The sequence below is a fragment of the Lycium barbarum genome, chromosome 2, assembly GCF_019175385.1.
Source record: "Lycium barbarum isolate Lr01 chromosome 2, ASM1917538v2, whole genome shotgun sequence".
Lineage (NCBI taxonomy): Eukaryota > Viridiplantae > Streptophyta > Magnoliopsida > Solanales > Solanaceae > Lycium > Lycium barbarum.
Window position 1 is genome coordinate 150,186,421 of NC_083338.1, and position 20,277 is coordinate 150,206,697.

Here is a 20,277-nt window from a genome sequence, read left to right on the forward strand (position 1 = left end):
AGTATACCAAACAACAACCATTCTCTGTGTGCTCCATCCTTTCATGATTCAGTAACCCAAACAAACAGCCATGACAATGGGCTCGTCAAGAAACAAACATTAAGACAGCAGTTCAAAGAGATTCAAAGTTTAGAACTATTTTATCCTATGAGCAGCACCCGAGTTATTAAGAGAAGAACTTTAATATGACATTCATGGAATTCTTCATCAGCCTAATGTAAAGGTGTAAAAGCCCAGCAGGATAGCAATCAAAAGCAATGAGAATGCGACTGAAGAAATCACTCAAAGGAATGGTTTCGTTATGCACATTTCATCATACTTGCTTGAAATGGAAGCTTCACATTACTTCAAATAATGGCAAAATACTCCTTCAAAATGAATACATGCTTAATAGTCATATTCGAAATTACCATAATAAAGAGAAAGCAGCCCATGATTGAGACTATGACATAACTTATTTTTGAAAGGAAATGATAATCAAAGATAAAATACTACTGGCTACTGTCATTAATTTTTAAGAACATGCATGATGTCTTTTGGCCTCATGCAAATCATGAAAAATTAATTCTGTTCCATAATGGACAGAAAATACATGTCACATATTCCTCACGAGAAAAGAAAACCAAAGATTTCAGTGGTTCAAACCCCAGAACAGATTAAAGAGATTTCGCACCCGAAACTTGGTTCCATTAACCTAAAACTCTCTGATTGATTTTCATTGAAACCCAAGTGATACGTATCCTGAACAACTGGACCAATTTACTCGATGTTTACGATCTACATCCTGCTTGAGTATAACATCACACTCTTACCTATATATTAAATGCCATTCTTCTTTCCAATCAGCCTTTCAGCATTTTACCTCATTTTTTAGACTACCCTTAAGTCTATGCTTTATCATCAACTCCCAGTTTAACAGACAACAAACAGAAGCGAGCAGACATACAATTAATGAAAGCAAGCATACAGAGTTACATACAGGGTCATACAGCACAAGACTAACAGATTCCATTAACAGGGGACTTCAAACATTCTTATCAGACCCAACAAAGCATTAGTGCAAATTCATAGATACTAGACAGAGTTTAGCATGCCTTTAACTCTTTTAAATTATAGCCCGAGACTTATGATAAAACCAACAAAGACCAAATAGGCATGCTTCAAATTCCACATCAGTCTAATGGAAAATCCAGCTTAATCAAACTAACACAGCTTAACTAAACATGAGACTGAACTGATCTTAACTAATCCATCTGTTTCAAAAAACCAACACATTGATCACGAAAACAGAGAAAAAAATAAAATAAGAAAAATAAAAATAAAAGGGAGAATTACCTTCTTCGGGTGCAGCGAAATGAGGCTCGAATCTCCGATGTCTACTCGAACACTTTGAAATTCGAGCTTATGTATGCTCGAACACTCAAAGAAATAACGGAATAAGATTCGATATTTTTTTTTAAAATGATATCACGAAAATTGAAAACCAATGTCTTGAAGGACTGGAACAAATCAGGACTCGTATTCGCAAGGGGAATTTGACGATTCAACGACTTCGATTCTCGGGAAATTTTCCGCGATTTGAAAGTTTTCAGTTTTTTGGGGTTTTCCTAAATCAAAAGATCTCGTTCTTGGGGGGTTCTTAACGATCCCCAAACCAAAAAAATCCCCCCCTTTCTGAACGACTAAACTGGTATTTATAGGGTTTAGACTATGGTTTGATGTGCTGAAGAGGAGCGTGGGGAACAAGAAGGTGTGGGAGTGTCAGAGGTATGGTGGAGGCGACACAATGAAGTGGAACGGCAGTGAAGAGTGGAGGTGAGCGTGGGAGATGGCAGGTGAGCAGTGGGTGTAGGAATAATGGAGGTAACGTGGGGTGTCAGGGGTAACGTGGGGAACAGAGGAGGTATGGGTGTAGGTGATGGAGGCGACGGAGTGGAAGGTGGTGGTGCGGAGAAGGAAGGCGGGAAGCGAGGGAGTGGCGATGAAGGAGATAAGGAGAAAAGGGGAGGGGAGGAGAGAAGAGCGGCGGAGGGGCGAGGAAAATGATAAGGGAACCCTAAAAGGGTTTCCCTTATCCTGAACGAAAATGGGCTGGACCCGGTCCATAAATGGACCGGGTCAAATTTTTTTAGACCGGGTATTAAGAGAATAGGCTAATAAATTAAAACACGAATTATTCTAAAAATTGAGATAAGAGATATGGACTAGTCCAAAAAATATTAGGGATTAATCGGACTTTGATTTGGGGTCCGGTAAGTCACAATACGGACTGAGTGCAAGAAATAGTTTGACTTCTAAATTTGAATAAAAGACCCATTTTAATTAATGAATATACCGAGGGTGACAAAATATTACTTAATACCAAAAATGTGTGATTATTCGACTCGGGTAATAAAATCATATGATGTTATAACAGCCGTGTAATAATATATGTTATTTTTCTTTGAAAATCCGCACTAAATAAATACTATTATTTAATTATACAAAGATAAATGCGATGTGTGTGCGTAAGCTGGTAAAAGTACTGGAATGATAAAAATTGTGAATAATAATAATAATTATAATAGTAATAATAATAATAATAATAAAATACGGTAAATAATAATAATTGATAGAATAATACAATGGCGGTATTGATAAGAGGCTAATAATTATAGTAAACATAATATATATATTTTTTATTTTTCCCGAAAATATTAGAAGCTTAAAAATAGGTATTTTGGCAGAGAGACGGGACAAAATTGGGTGTCAACAAGGCTTACGCCCTAAGCGCCCAACCGTACGCCCTAAACACGCCTAACGTCCAACGCCAGGGCTCGCCTAACAGTTCTTACACAAATTATATTTTAAATTCCTTAATTAAAATCATTCACTCTCATAATTGTTTAACAAAATAATGATACTTAATAGTTTTTCATCTATAGAAATAAAAGATTGGGTGTAACTCATATAACAAGTCGTAGTATTGGATATTTACTATTTGAGAACGTCATGAGGGTGAATATCACTTATTTAAAAAAAAAAAAACACATAGCGGAATTGTACATTTTCACTTGTCATTTGTCATAAGTCTTATGTATCAGAATTATCATATAATTTTATTTTTTGTTCATGAAGAAGTTATGTTTTAATTGTAATATTGATAAATTTTATTGATTATTTGCTTATAGGGAGATAAAATGAATAGTATGATAGTAATAGTGTTTTAAGAAACTGTATTTTTTTCCGTGTTTGAAAGTTAAAATGTTAGAATTGATTTGCATTTCATAATAGCTTTTATTTCATTGTATTGTTTATACTTGTAAAATTATGTTATATATAATTACAAGTTATAAGCGGTGTATAATAGATTGTTTTGATCATTTTTTTTGTGAGGATCAAGCGCGCGCGCGCTCACACACACACACATATATATATATCATTTATTTACAATTTTCTTTTATTTTTTTATGTAATTTTATCTATTTAAAAATATTTATTGTAATTATATTATTTTAAGAAATACTAAAAATTAAATACCCATGGGGCTTACGCCCTGTGCCTCGAGGCTTACGCCTAGTCGAGGCGTATGTAAAACGCCCCGCCTTTTAAAACACTGTAAGATGATGAGGAAATTAAACTGGGTAACAAGTGTTTTATTATTGTCATATCTTCAATACAAAACAATCAAATAAACTACAATCATGATTACAACAACTTATTTCAAAATCAAGAAAAGAATGTTTCCAGGAAATCAAAAATCCAATTATTGGATCTTGACCCAAATTCCCTCACTTGGTATTTCTTGATGAACCACAAATAACATGTAGTAACCGGGTGGAGCTAATTTACCCGAATTAGGGAAGATTGACTTGATTTGGTAAGTGAACTTTCCATTCCTTTTCACCTTTCCACTTGAAAGCACTAGCATTCTTTGATTCATAGTATTTGAATGTGTGTTAAACCCAGGTGCAACCATTGTCACTTTGACCAAATCTGTGTTTAGTAATCCGGAAACAGTAAACCGAATATCAGCACTTTGTCCATACTTGATTTTACTATCGGAAGCGGGAGAAATGATATGTGGCCGCAAATTAGAAGATTTTGGATCCAAGTAGGACGGTGAGAATGCCTCCAAGCTTAACTCTGTTGGAAAAAGAACTCCAGTGAAGTTGTAGAACTCATTTGGATTACTACCACCAACAAGAACTCGTCCATCTCTAAGTAAAACCGCGGTCGAGTGGTACATTCTTGGTATTGTATTCGGGTTTTGTACCTCGAATCTGAAACCAGATGGGTTATCGGGTCGGTAAATCACCGGACTCAAGACAGGATTCCTAGCAATTTGCCATCCGGCTGTTCCCGCTGCTGCTCCATTGACGATCATCACATTACCGTTTGGTAGAATTACCATGTCACCCATCGTCCGAGCTAGCGGCATGGTCTCCATGGTCCACTGTGGATTTGGATCGGTGATTGTAATCCGTCCACACGTGTTTAATGCACCGACAAAGTCACCTCTTGTCGCTCTGAGGTATGAGCCTCTTGGTGCTCCACCACACACCAAAACTTCAGCTTGAACCGTTTGTGCCCCCATGTTCTTTAACGGAAGAAGAACTGCAGAGCCTGTACTTGGATAATTTCTTGGATCGCCACCAGGTATTTGTGGGTACGTTTTCACTATCGTGTTTTTCATGTAATCGAACAAGATAGCTCGGTCGTTGGCGAAAATGAATAGATTTCCGTCCACATTAAGAAAAACAAACGGGTAAATATTGTTCTCTTGTCTTGGATCATTTGTCTGTTGAAGAAAGGGTAGACTAAATACTTTGTTGGTTGAAGCAGTCTTGGGATAAAACTCGTAGTTAAAAGCGTCACGACCGCCTATGGTAATTTGTCTTCCGTCGGGAAGAAGATGATTGGTAGAATACCATCGACTTTGAATTAGGCCATTTCCCATTTCCTGCCAGTCACAAGTGCTACAAGGTCTGAAAACTCTCAACATATTTTTACCGTCGTTGAAGCCACCAGTTTGGACCAAAGTACCGTCAGAGGTGGCTGAGCCAGAGGAGCACCACACGTCAGTCTGGACCATGAGGGGTCGTATAGAATTGGTGGACACATCGTATTCAACAGAGTGAGCAGTGCAATCGACTTTCAAGGCAAGGTCATTAGGGTTGTTGCGACATTTGCCATTAGGCAACGAGATGTTGGATGCACCAAAGTCAGTACGGTCGTACATGACGACTCTGTCGTTGTTGAGGAGTTGCATGTGCATGGCTGAAATGCCAATGTTGGACATGAGTAGCTCCCACTTGCCACCGGCAGCGTTAGCCACATTGGAGTGAAATGATAATAGCAGAAGCAGAGGCAACTGCCGAATAATGTCGAAAAGATGAAGTGTTGTTTTAGTCGCCATTAGCTATGAATTTTAGACAAAAGGAGGAACAGAGGAAATGTGAGTTTTGAGGAGAGGGAAGAAGTGTTATGAAAGTGTGAGACGGGGGTCCTTTATATACTGTTGGGATGGTGTATTGTATTATTTGAAATATATCATTGATAGTGCCAGGATCAATGAATTAGTTTGCGAAAATAATTTCGTTTGGCGACAGTTTGTCGGAAGAGAAACTAGAAAGAATATTGGGATGACATTTCTTAATGGGAAATAGAGCTTAGGAATATTTTGAAGGATTTAGTCAACACCATCTCTAATGAAACAACAGAAAAAGTCAACTCATGTTATTGCATGGACCAGCTGGCTAGTTTTCTCTCCTTGTGGTGTCTGACTGCACTGAGCTTTGTTACTTTTGAGAGTGATTCTTTATGACAATTTCACTGTCTATCACAAGTTCACAACCAACTAAAATACATTTAATATACAAATTTTAACAGTAGAATTTGAGTTTATGTTTCTCAATAAAGTTGCAGGGGTTGTTTGATTTCCATTTCTTTGGGAAACATGTTCTTCGTTTCTATAACCTCCACATATACTGTGTTTCTTTTGGAATAGTTCCACTTCGGTTGTAAATGGAGTAATTGATCTCCACAAATTCTCACTTCTTGATCTAACTTTTGTGATTGTGTTAGATCACCATGACCGAACCCAATTACTTTTGTTCATACTTTGTGTTTGTATTAAAATATTACTATATATAAACATCAAATTCCTGAATTAACCTATATATGTATGCATAACTTTTCTGCAATAACTTTGAATGTGACCTTCCCTTTTCTCACCTTACCAACTTTTTCATTTATATGTATGTGACTCCAAACTTATAGTCCAGTGCACCTTAGTTAAATTAAAGCAAAGAAACTAGAAAGAAAAAAATCATAGAAACATGGAGAGCGATGAAAATATAAGAAATTACTCAGCTAAGCCAAGCAGGCTCTTAAATCAGACATAGTAAATAGGAGTAACTTTTTGCCTGTTTAATATTTGGGTGTATGAGTGAATATTTCCTGCACAACAGGTCAACTGATGCATGCAGGGAATGTATATCTCAAGTAGTACTTTTAATTTGATCCCATATCATCCCAAAACAGAAAGAATAATAATACGTACTAATTACTCCTATAATTTAGAGCAAGGATAAGATTTATAGATTTATTAATTTAATTCCCCATCTGTCAAAGATCTCTCTTGTTTGTTCGTTGTTTAGATAATCACATAATTTAATTTGCACTTATTCCCTTGAAATATTTAAATAAACTAATATTTTTAATTGTACGATTACGATTCATAGTATTTTCATCGATTTGCTGATCATGGTGGTTAGTCATGGCTACTAGTACTTAGTGCACAATGACGTAATTGTATGTGCAATTACTTCTGCATTATTTCATCACAGTACAAATATTATACTGTATAAGTAATATACTCCATGCCAATTGATTACGAAGAAAATTTGAAGAATAAATAAAGTTTATCTAGTCAACTCCTTATTCCTCCTCGGACCAAATAGCTATCTGACTTTCCTGTCTCTTTCTTCTTTCTTATCTTCTCATTTCATCATCTTGGTAAGTTTTGATCCACGGAATATGTTTGAGAAATGAGAAATGATAACCTTAAAATTATGGTATATAACTACCAAGTTGAGATTTTATTTTTTGCGACGGAATGTAAGGTTACTTATTATGATTAGGGATGTCTACAGGACGAACTAGATCATGTTTATGATTTATTTATAAGCAAAGGCAGATATATATAGTTGAATAGCCTGTTTGGCCAAACTTATTTTTCTCCAAAAGTGTTTATTTTTTTCAATAAGTACTTATTATAAAAAAGTGAGGTGTTTGGCCAAGCTTTTGTTAGAAAATATGTGCTTCTCGGGAGTAGCAAAAGCAGTTTTTCAGAAGCTAAAAAAAATAGCTTTTGTCCAAAAGCACTTTTGAGAATAGTACACTTACAAGCACTTTTTAAAAGCTTGACCAAATACTAATTGACGCCCAAAAATGTTATTTTAAATTAATTGGCCAAACACAAACTGTTTTTTGCCAAAATTACTTATTGAAAAGCACTTCTGAAAAAAACACTTTTAAAAATAAGTTGATTTTAGAAGCTTGGCTAAACAGGCTAGAAGTTAAGGGTTTCGGAAGATTGATGCAATATCTTTAGCCCAAAATTTCTGTTTATGTTTAGAAATTCACTTAATATATTTAAATAATTTATCCAAAATCCAATAAACAAAAGTGATTGTGATCCATGACCCACAAACTTAAAATCTTGGATTTGCCTCAGCTTAAGATTGATCAAAAGTTTGTGAGGGAACACTCGAAATGCCAAAAGCACATTAATTAATATGCCAAAATTGATATTTTACTAATTCATTAACTTTGTGTTAATTAAAATAACGACACAGGGAACCGGTGATGGAATTGTCAAATGACAAACGTTCGTGTATGCAAATAATTATCATGATCATAATAATATATGAAAGCATTAGGGATAATTGTGCAGTTAATTAATTCCTAAAGCTCAATCAGATTGGTGATTTGGTATAGCTATGGAAACCATACGATTATTGGCTAAGCCTGAAATGTACATGTGGATATGGAGAAAACATCAATCTTTTTATTTAGTAATTTAATTATTTATTTTATTTAGAAAAAGCAAGAAGTCAAACATGACATTCCCTTTCAAATTAAATGCCTTTGTTTGACTTTTGCAGGGTTAGTAAGGAAGAAATTAAGTTAAAATATGCAAGTTTATAATTGTTGGAGAAATGTTTGTGTGGATGGTGTTGTGTAGAATATTTTTTTTCAATGAGATTTAAAAGTTATACACACACGTTAGATTATTGTAATTTGGGTGATTATAAGAAGTTGCGTATCATTTTTCTTAGTTGTTTATTAATCAATACCGATTTTATTTGCAAATTTTCCTTTATGAAGTAATTAGTTTGACTCTGTAAATGATGAGAAAGTGGACATTCAACTTAATTCAACTCAAAAATTAGCTCATGAGTTGATGATGAAAACTTAATATAAGATGATGATAAATCTTGAATTGAGATGAACTTGACTCTAATACCAAAATAAGAAAATAAATATTGAGTCGTCCTAACTCAATTGCTAAAGCTAGCGGGTCATTTACACATTTACTTAGTTCCTATTTGTGCTGGTCTTTAATTTTTAACCTTCAAATGGGTTGGTCTTTAATTTTTGCTCTTTCAAAATTGAACTTATGACTATAAGGGCACAAGTTACGCATCATAATATTCACAAGTCATGTCAGCGTCCTCAAATAACTTATGCCTCTATAGACATAAATTCAATTTTAAAGGCCAAAAATTAAAGACCACCCATATGAAGGACAAAAATTAAAGACCTGTCCGTTTGAAGCACAAACCGTGCAATTACTTCAAGCTAGCTCGCGAACTCAAAATTGTCCTAAAACGATCCATATTCCTATCGATGTAGGAACTCATCAATAAATACGTATTTCTATATCAGCATGCGTCAAACTTCTAACTCTTTTCATTAAAAAATCAACAAGAAGTCACATTGCAAAAAGTAAAAGTAAATTAGTATGATCAGTTTATCTTCTGTGTATATATATATATATATATATTGCCATTAATTATAAGCTCAAGGTCACCTACAAAAACATGTATCTATCTCTAGTAAGTTAATATAGTAACTTGGAAAATAACATAAATAATGTGCCATAATTATGAGATAAATAAATTGATACTGTAAAATTTCTATATGGTGTTTGTGTATATAAAAGTTCTTTTTTGGATGATATATCTTTGGAAGTTTCTTAGCAGAAAATAGTATTTCTTTTTGCTGGAACAAAGGAGATTTTATTAAAAAATTAAATGTAGAAAAGTAAATTGTCTTTACAAAGCGGAAATAGATCCTAACGATGCTCTCTCTAAAGAGTTACCGTATAGTTTAGTAGGGGAATGATAGGTTGGGGAGCAACGTACATACCAAAATATTATAGCATGGCGTAAATCATCGATATCTAATAAGGACAAAGCTAATTGTTTTGCAGGATTTTAATTAGAGGAGGAGGAGGGGGAACAAGAACTTTACTTTCAATAGATTTTTTTTTTTTTAAATTACTAAATTTATAAAATTTGAAAGTGGATAAAATTTCTATGCGCTGTTAACAAGAACTTTTTTGTTTGTTTGTTTTGTTTTGTGATTTAATCTAATTTCAAATTCTTGTATTAACAATTTTTCAACTTGCTTAAAACAAAACAATAATTGGGTAATTTTGTCCCAGTCTGAATAATGGGGGCCAATCTTCTAAGGTGGTCCCTTAATACTCATTGTTATCTATCTTGTTATAATTAAATGTCATCGATAGGGGCAGATCGATATATGTAGTGGCAGTACTGGTACGGGAGTGCCACGCCACCCCCACGCCTCAGTTGATACTATGTATATGTATGTATATATGCGTAGTGCCGCCAGGAATAACAATGAAGGTTATGGTGCCAATGGTTAGGCACTTGATTTTCCACCGCGCAGGGGCGCAAGCTCGAACCCCTTTTCTTCTTCCATAAAAACTCTTTCTCTTCTCCCGAATCTTCTCATCTCTCTTTGTCAAATTTTAATAAACTTTTTCCTGCTCTCTCTTCGATCTGTCATTGTTTCTTATCTTTTATTTTACAAGTTATTTTATTTTATTTAAATGGTTTAACAAAATGCAAAAGAAAAGGGTATGCTTAGTCTTGGTTCACGCTAATTAAAAATAACTCTATTAATTGGACCATGTAAATTGCGATACATCTACATTTACAGCACAGTGACACCCGAAACTTCCAAATTCGGGAACCGCCTTTGGTCATCGACGACCTTACTTGAACAAGATCTGTTCTATAGGCTCGTACCACCTTATCCTTGAGTTCTAAGGAGAAACGAGTCTCATGGATGAACCATGGCCATCAGACCAATGTAAATACTTCGCTTGATTATGAATAAAACATCAACAGCATCCTGCTGCTTGGTTTTGGTTTTAAAAAAAAAAAAAATTAAATGTCATCGAAAAAACGATACAATTTATTTGCTATTTAATACAAGGAACAAACTGAAAACATTTAGTGGAGACAAAGGTAAATGAATTTCATGCTTGAGATTAGACAAATCAATTGTGTACGATAAATGAACTTAGACATTTGAATACGGTAGTTGATATGCATACAATTATACCAAAAAGAAAGGGAATACAATGTTTCTGAAATAATTGCGAAAATATTCTTTATTACGTGCAGCTAGCCTAGCAAATTTTCTTTTCTTTATTCGATTCGTGCTAATGAATATTATAGTAAACAGATCGCAACTAAAAGAGCGTATTTGCTTTCCGAAATTATAGGCATATATTTATACATCCATGGGAAACAAATGAATATTAAAAAATGAAAATAAAATAAGTACCTAAACTGATGTCGAAACAACGAACAAACGCATTATAGAACAAAAAGAGACCTTTGACAAGTCCACTTAATTAATTATACGCACTGTTGTTTTTCTATTTCTATTATTGTATTTGTCAAATGGGTATAATAATAATTCCACCAGGTTAAAAGTACTCAGTAAACAACCTAGGGCATATATTCCTTGCATCAATTGACCTGTCATGCTGAAAAGATAACACCCACAGAAATTGATCTTTCACGGACGTGTACTTTTTCTTGCACGCTTTATTCCACAACCACAAGTTGTTCTTTTTATATTCTAATAACTCGTATAACAAAAGTAACGTAGTGCTAAATATTGGAAGGGCCTCCCCTCCACTCGTGCTAGTATCCAGTTTGTCCATTGCAGGGCTAATCTGATGTCATTTGTCCACGGTTAAATCTAATGCTCAATAGTTATTTATTTAAAACATTTTCTAAACCACAGTTAAACTCCGTCAGTTCTGTTTCTGGATTAATACCGATTGGGCAAGATAGTTACATCCGAAAATACTGCTGGATATTGCATTCTGCTTGTAAAAAGAGTCGAAAATATTGGTGATTCTAGTTTTCTTAATCATGTCATGGAATCCCAGCTTCTTATGAATTGTTGAGAGAGTTACTAAAATAACCTAAGAAAACAATGGAGTATTTAACTTGAACGTGCTTGGGATTTGGGGGTAGAAATCCACTAATTTTTGAGACTTCAACAACAAAATAATAAACAAAAAAATCATGAAATATATGAATATAAAAACAAAGAACTTATCCCAGTAAAATTTTCGCCTAACATATATGCAGCAAGCAAGGGAAGGATATAATAGAGAACTTATGGAGTTTAACTATGGTTTTGGCAATGTTTTAGTTAAATAAATATTGAGCATTAGATTTAACCATGGATAGATGTCATCAGATTAGCCCTGCATTGGACAAACTGGATACTAGCTCTACTGGAGGGGAGCCGCCTCCTTATATTGTACAAGTAAAGTATATTGGTGTAATTATTGTAACTTTTAATGATGATAAAAAGTGCATTCAGTTACAAATATTTGTAGCATGAAGAAAAACTACGCACCCATAAAAATGATTCAGCAAGTGATGAGTAATAATTATGCTTCAATTAGTAGCAATATTTTGTGTAGCAACGTAACGCCAATCGTAATATCGTATAGTATAGCCATAACCACAATGGTTTCTGCGGAACGGTGGAGACATGGAGACTGCGAGGTCACGTTATTATGTCGGGCTAAAATCAGTCCAAAGTACTTTTGATGCGATATTATCTGCTTTGGTTCAAGCCTCGCATGAATTTAAATTTCTCATACTAACCGTGTATATAACTTAATTCTATAATAAAATATTTCATAAAAGAATAAAAAAGCCTCAACATGTTATATCTTATTTAGCCAAATTTGGCTGTGCAATAATATAATGTAACTAGACATTTACAAAGACATAATTATAATAAGTAGAATAGCATTCATGGTTTTGACTAACAATGGAGTACTACTTAAATTCCTCACAAAGTCTATTCTGCACTAAAAAAGTATCTTACTAATATTGTTCTTCCCCCCTCGATAAACTACCACCGACATCAGTTATTTATGCAAACCATTAACTAGTACTTGCTTTATGTAGGATTTAGAATCTGTACTATCATTTCCCATCGAGACACCACCCTAGTATTAGTATATAAATAACATCCCCACTTCGACTAACAATATACATTCACATTAAATATAACATACACAGTCTATACACACAAGAAAAAATTCATAGCTCATGGCTATTAGAAAAACAGTTATTTTTTGTTTCATTGTTTGGCAGCTGCCTCTGCTTCTGCTACTATCATGTCACCTGAACTTGGCTTCCGCCATCGGTGGCAAGTGGGAGCTACTAATGTCCAGCATTGGCATTTCCGCCATGCACATGCAACTCCTCAACGACGATAAAGTCGTCATGTTCGATCGTACTGACTTTGGTGAATCCAACATTTCGTTGCCCAATGGCAAATGCCGCAACAACTATAATGACCTTGCTTTGAAAGTCGATTGCACTGCTCACTCTGTCGAATATGATGTGTACACCAATTCTGTACGTCCCCTCATGGTCCAGACCAACGTGTGGTGCTCCTCTGGCTCCGCCATGTCAGACGGTTCTTTGGTTCAAACGGGTGGCTTTAACGATGGTATAAATGTAGTAAGAGTTTTCAAACCGTGCATTACTGGCAAAAGGAGGGCTTGTGATTGGCAGGAAATAGCAAATGCCCTAATTCAATAACAGTAGTGAACATATTTTATAAAAGCCACACACCTGAAAACCCACTTAACTAAGTAAAGTAAAAAGAAAGAAACAAAATATTCTCATTTGGTCTCTCTTTCTTTCACTCAGTCAACTTAAAAGTCAATTATAGTGTTGCCGTCGTTACTCTTCCGGTTACCGTCGTTACTTTCCGGTTACCGTCGTTAAATCTACGCCGTCATGGAAGGCGGCGAATTTGAGAATGGTGAAACTTCAGGGATCACTAACAAACTTTCCGTTTTATCTCTCAATGCTGACGTGGATTCCGTTGAGAAATCTCCACATAGGATTGCCATATACTTCTGTATCCCAGACTTTTTTAACCAAAGGAAGAAACTCTTTTTGATCAGTCCAAAAATTAAGAAATTTGAAATATTTGATTACCTGTTGGTTGTCGTCGGAGCAATTGACGAGGAGTAGGTTGTGATCAGAACCTGTTTTGGATAAATGCTCCACATTGATATTTGGGAATTTAGCACTCCATTCCTCATTATGTAGCAACCTGTCTAATCTCATATGGATCCTCTCGTCCCCCTCTCCCATTACACCATGTATGGATATTACCTACAAAACCAGCATCAGTCATACCACAATCATCCATACAATTTATAAAATCAAAACATGTATTTAATCTAAAAGGAACACCCCATTTCTTTTCCTCGGATTCCATTATAGAGTTAAAATCCCCTCCTATGGCCCATGGGCCATCGATGATGGAATTTAAATCTCTTAACTTCTGCCAAAGATACTTCCTTTTGTTTGCTTTAGATCTGGCGTAGACAGTTGTTATCCAGAAATTATCAGTGCTTCCCTGCATGTGTACCTGCAAAGTCACCTGTTGTCTGGTTTTGGAAACTACTGAACAAACATAGTTAGAATTCCAAAAAATCCAAATTTTACTATGAGAGTTGGAGATGGCATTATCGAAACCCATCCTTCTCCTAAACTTCTCTATTTTGTTACTGTTATGGAAAGGTTCTTGTAAAGTAATAAAATCAATTTTATGAAGTCTGACAAGCTTAGTGAGTCTGTCCAGAGCACCTTTGGAGGTTATCCCTCTAATATTCCATATTATGTATTTAATCATAAAGGAATTTCAGGGGAAAAGACAACCTTATCAGATTGTTCCGGTTTTTCTGTGAAATTATTGTTGTTTCCCTTTTTGTTCTTTCTACCTTTCTTGTTTTTGTTACCTCTCGGTGACAAACCTTGTCGTAAGATAGCTTCTTCTTTTTCTTGAGTGATCGGGTCCCTGATTTCTTTTGAAATTGGAGCAAATACTTCGATTAGACTATCGAGGATTTGTGCTTCCTCCTCTTGAGAGACCTCTAGCAAACTATCAGGAACCTCCTCGTCTGAGGATATTCCTGCTATTTGTTCTTCACTGGTGTCGTAACCATATTCCTGATCGAAGTTATTACCTAAATTAGAACCATGTTTTTCAGGAGGAATGTACTCTATATTACCAAGATCAATCTCTATTCTGCCTCCTTTTAATTGTAAACACTCAGTATCGGCTGTAGTAGGGGACATATGATCTTTTTGTTTTCCTTTAGAGCTGCTGCATTGGCTATCTAATGTTTTATTCTCTTCCGGACGTTGATTGACTTCCACACTGTTCTGCGGTTGCTCTTTTGTCGACTTGTCTTCATCTAAAGCTTTATCGGGTTTTTCTGTGTGTTCTTGTTCATTACCAGCTTTTGGTTTCTGTTTTGCCCATAACATATTCTTGAGAAATATGGCAACGGTAACCTTTTTGTTTTTCTTTTTTTTGTTTCAGTTTTTGGCTTTTGGCACCTGCGGCTTTGACCTGTCGTTCTTTATTATTTTTTTGAATTTGCTGCAAACCATTGATATGATTCCCTTGATTGCCAACTCCAGGTGCTTCCAAATTAACAGGTTGCTCTTCAGCCACTGCCTTTTGTTTTTGTCGATTCTTTGGTGCTGCAGTCCATTGCCCCTCATTCTGAAAATTAGTTTCTTGTTCCCTCTGTTTTGTCCTATGTTTCTGAATAACCATTTTCCCGGTCGCTCTTGTGTGATCTTTTTCATCCTGAATATTGTTCGTCTTTAAAATCTTCTTATTCCTCTTCCCGGTGCCTTCGATAAAGCCATCATCTTCCTGCTCAGTTCTGATTCCAGCCACAGTTGACGTATTTGGTGCATTTTCACCTGTGATGTTGTCTTGTACATCATTATTCTGCTGAATCTGTTCGGTGTTCAAATTTTGTGAGTGTGTTTCTCCTTTTTCATCCTGATTCTGCCTGGTCAGAACTTCCGCAGTAACCATTTGATTCCCTTCCTTTTTCTTTCCAACTCTTCTACATTGGATTATTGAGTGACCCAACATCCTACAATGAGTACAAAATTTCGGGACATTCTCGTATTCCAGTTTCTGATAGAACCCTTTACGAGGGCAGTTCTCATTTTCAGTACTAATAAAGATAGAATTAATTTGAGTCTTAGTGAGATTCACCTCGACTCTCACTTTCGCCATACTTGGCCTGGTTCGATTCTCAGTGGCAGCATCCATAATAAGAGGGGTTCCTATCGGGGCAACTATTTGTTTACATAATTCCAAGTATGTAAATGAAAAGGCAAGCCCGGTAAAAGAACCCAAACTGGAACTACCGGAGAATCCTCATCGGGTTTGAACTCCGGCGTCCATTTTTCCAACCACATAATTTGTTCATCGATTTCAATAGAACGTCTATACCAAACAGTCTTAAAATCATCCTCATTGGAAAATTCAACAAAGACAGTACGATAATCATAAACACCAATTGTAACTTTACCTCTAACTGTAATTAACTCTGCAAATCTTGCTCGTAGCTTTTCTATTTGTGGTCTGGCTCGAATAAATTTCCCGACCATAGTGAATTTACATTCTTCGTACATAACCCCATAATATTCATCGTTGTTGAATAGCACAGCTGGTACTCCATTATGGGTGGTGTATTTGGCGGTGACATCCGGGTTCCCTAATCGGATTTCTTTCAAGATAGGAATTTTAGGGATTTGAATTACCTTTGCATAAGTGGAGTTAGAGAGATTTTGGCCTGTAGGTGTAGTCGTAGTAGGCTTATTAGCAGCAATTTCATTGCCACGCGCCGATTCCGCCATCTCCGGCGACGGCGAGTGGGTTTCAATCGCCCAATTAGGGCTTTTTACCGTTGTGGGTGGGTGGGAAAAGTAACGTGAAATGTAAAGTAGGCAGCGACAATTGTTCACTGGACGCACGGCCAAAGTGTGTCTTCGGAAGCTTTTTCAAGTTCACATGATCATCCGTGTTTTTGTAACTCGATCTGACGTAGCCTAAAGGATAAAACAGTGTGAGTTTTGGCAAAAAAACAAATAATACGTGACATATATAAGCCTGAGTCATGACAATCAGTAGATATTTCTTATTAAATAATATAACTAAATATTTCTAATTTGTCTTCCAAAATAGATAAGTTAAGATAGAGCATCTGTCATTAATTGTGCATTAAGGAGCCACGAATAACTACCGATGAGCATTATCCATTAAACAAACGTTGAATACATTCCATGCATGGGAATCAAATGGATATTAAGAATGAAGACAAATTAATATGTACTCCTAACAGAAACCAACCCAAAGGCTTATGGGCAAGAGAGATCTTTGACAAAATTAATTAATTCCACAGATTTTTTTTTTTTTTTTTACATTACTCAATCATTAGTTAGTACTTACTAGTATTATTTTTTTCCTTCAATGGAGAGGATAATAATTCGACCAAGTTAAAAGCACTTCAAGTATACAACCTATGGATACTATATATATATTGATATTCCTGACCTGTCATGCTGAGAAATACCCCTGTCCCCCCGACACAAAAATAAATTAAACAGAGAGGTACGAGGTCCCAGAATCGTTATTCACATTCTTTTTCAGATAAACTCAACTTTGATGGAGAAAATTATATGCCGTTGACTTTTTACTGACAAGCTAGCCCATAGTGCAATGAATTGGAGCATAAATAATTAAACCATAGAAGTCTCTACAGGTTGTCTTGTTTAGCCATTTTTTGGCATGCATAAAGCCATAAATACTTTCGGATTCACTAAATCAAAATGTTTTTCTTTGTTGAAGTGTATGACCACTTATCTAAAAGTTTAAACTGTTAGAAAAATCGCACTTTTACTTAAGATTGAAAGGGTGAACATTTCATGACCAAACTGATTCACAATCTTGAATCTAAGGATCATTGGAGTAAATCTTTACAAAGAGATAACAATTAGTACAACATCATGGGGTTGACCAGTTCTAATAATAAATCCTTATTAAATTCCACTTAGTGTCTAATATGCATTAAGAAATGTCGTATCATTATTATTATTTCATCCCCCGACAACCCACCACCCGTAGCATGCATTCTTTATGCAAACCGCTGCTTAATTCTGCACCATCCTAATAGTATATAAAGGACATCCCCATAGACTGTTCTCACAACAACACAAACACCGCACATCATACTCCTCAAAGCTCCCTTCCTCCCCTTTGCATTTTGTTCTATTTTTTCATAACAAAACAAAGAAAAGAAAATCATATATAGCTAATGACGACAAAAACGAGAAGTCTTGTACACAACATTCTTTGGCAGCTGCCTCTGCTTCTGCTATTATCATGTCACTTGAACTTCGCGTATGCTGCAGGTGGCAAGTGGGAGCTACTTATGTCCAACATTGGGATTTCAGCCATGCACATGCAACTCCTCAACAACGACAAAGTCATCATGTACGACCGTACTGACTTTGGCGCATCGAACATCTCGCTGCCTAATGGCACGTGTCGTAACAACCCTAATGACCTCGCCTTGAAAGTCGACTGCACTGCCCACTCTGTTGAGTACGACGTGTCCACTAATTCGATACGACCCCTCATGGTCCAGACAGATGTGTGGTGTTCGTCCGGCTCAGCTACCTCTGACGGTACTTTGGTCCAAACTGGTGGTTTCAACGACGGTAAGCACATGGTGAGAGTTTTCAAAACGTGCAACACTTGTGACTGGCAGGAAATGGGAGCTGGGCTTATTCAAAGTCGATGGTATTCCACCAATCATCTTCTCCCCGACGGAAGGCAAATTACCACTGGGGGTCGTGACGCGTTTAACTATGAGTTTTATCCCAAGACTGCATCCACAAATAACGTATTTAGCCTACCCTTTCTTCAACAAACTAATGTTCCTAGAGAGGAAAACAATCTTTACCCGTTTGTTTTTCTGAATGTGGATGGAAATCTATTCATTTTCGCCAATGACCGAGCTATCTTGTTTGATTACACGACGAACACGGTGGTGAAAGCATACCCACAAATACCTGGCGGCGATCCAAGAAATTATCCAAGTACCGGTTCTGCAGTTCTCCTTCCCTTAAAGAACTTGCGATCACAAACGGTTCAAGCTGAAGTGTTGGTGTGTGGCGGAGCACCACGGGGCTCATACCCTAGAGCAGCAAAAGGTGACTTTGTGGGTGCATTAAACACGTGTGGGCGGATTACTATTACCGACACGAATCCACAGTGGACCATGGAGACCATGCCATTGGCTCGAACGATGGGTGACATGGTGATTTTACCAAACGGAAATGTCTTGATCATCAATGGAGCCGCATCGGGCACTGCTGGATGGCAAATTGCTAGGAATCCGGTCTTGAGTCCGGTGATTTACCGACCCGATAACCCATCTGATTCTAGATTTGAGGTACAAAATCCGAATACCATACCTAGAATGTACCACTCAACAGCAGTTTTACTCCGAGATGGTCGGATTCTTGTTGGTGGTAGCAATCCAAATGAGTTTTATAACTTCACCGGAGTTCTTTTTCCAACAGACTTAAGCTTAGAGGCATTTTCACCATCCTATTTGGATGCGGAATCTGCTAATCTGCGGCCACAAATCATGTCTCCCGCTTCGCACCTTAAATTTACGTATGGCCAACGTGTTGACATTCAATTTACTGCTTCCGGGTTACTAAACAGAGATTCGATCAAAGTTACGATGGTTGCACCCGGTTTTAATACACATTCAAATACTATGAATCAAAGAATGTTAGTACTTCCTAGAGGACTTGTCGGACAGGTTGGACAATTTGTCTATCAAGTCAGTGTCGTCTTTCCAATGTCGGGTAAATTAGCTCCACCTGGTTACTATCTTCTATTTGTGGTTCATCAGGACATTCCAAGCCAGGGAATTTGGGTCAGGATTTAGTAATTAACCAGGTTTATGCGAAGATTTGTTTTGACATTTTTATAATAAGGTCAAAGGGAAGAATTTAATTCTTGATTTGGAAAAGTTGTTGTAATTAATTAGCACTTTGCAGACAATTGGGTTGTTTTGTATTTAAATATTCCAAAATAATATTGCTATTATAAAAGCCTTCGAAGTGTTCTTTTATCTTCTATACCAATTGTGCGTACACCAGAAACACATTGATTATATTAATGCGTTGCTTAAAATTGATAAATTACTAGTCCACTAATTTAGTGTTAATTAAAAGAACGACACAACGAACAGATTAGAATAAATTGTCAAATGACAGGAAACAAAACGTGCGTGCATACAAAAGCAGCTTAATTATGGCTTGCTTAATTAATGCTATAATTAATTTCCCGATTAATCAGGTGATTTGGTATAGCTTGCTTAATTAATATTGCGTGTATGCCCTGACTATATGAAACCATGCAATGATTATAGCGTATAATTGGCTTAGCCTGAAATTTATATGAAAAAACATAAATCTTTTTATTTAGAAATTTAATTATTTATATTGTTAAAACAACAAGAAGTCAATTCAGACACTCCCTTTCAAACTGAATGCCTTTTTTTGAATTTTGCAAGGTTAAATAAGGAAGAAAATTAAGTTAAAACATGCAAGTTTAATTGATAGAGAAAGGCCCCGATAGAATATAATATTTTCTCTAAATAAGATATAAATTATATATATTAACGATATAAGGGTTATATTGTCATTGTAATTTACCCAACACATCTGGTTGTTTACCATATTTCTGAGGTATAATCGAGGCTTCTTACATGATCGATGCATAAAACTTAAACGATCCTTT

At 36.0% G+C, this 20,277-nt stretch overlaps 3 protein-coding genes across 3 annotated transcripts; 2 read left to right on the forward strand and 1 right to left on the reverse strand.

Annotated features, from left to right (window-relative positions):
- Nucleotides 1-3,683: 3,683 nt before the first annotated feature.
- LOC132623764 (aldehyde oxidase GLOX1-like) lies at nucleotides 3,684-6,075 on the reverse strand. Its single transcript, XM_060338578.1, has one exon. The coding sequence runs from the start codon at nucleotides 5,396-5,398 to the stop codon at nucleotides 3,746-3,748; it is 1,653 nt and encodes a 550-aa protein (XP_060194561.1). The 5' UTR covers nucleotides 5,399-6,075; the 3' UTR covers nucleotides 3,684-3,745.
- Nucleotides 6,076-12,628: 6,553 nt separating this feature from the next.
- LOC132623785 (aldehyde oxidase GLOX-like) lies at nucleotides 12,629-14,186 on the forward strand. Its single transcript, XM_060338598.1, has one exon. The coding sequence runs from the start codon at nucleotides 12,672-12,674 to the stop codon at nucleotides 13,167-13,169; it is 498 nt and encodes a 165-aa protein (XP_060194581.1). The 5' UTR covers nucleotides 12,629-12,671; the 3' UTR covers nucleotides 13,170-14,186.
- A 3,584-nt stretch (nucleotides 14,187-17,770) lies between these two features.
- Nucleotides 17,771-19,420, forward strand: LOC132623777 (aldehyde oxidase GLOX1-like). Its single transcript, XM_060338586.1, has one exon. The coding sequence runs from the start codon at nucleotides 17,771-17,773 to the stop codon at nucleotides 19,418-19,420; it is 1,650 nt and encodes a 549-aa protein (XP_060194569.1).
- The last annotated feature ends 857 nt before the right edge of the window (nucleotides 19,421-20,277 follow it).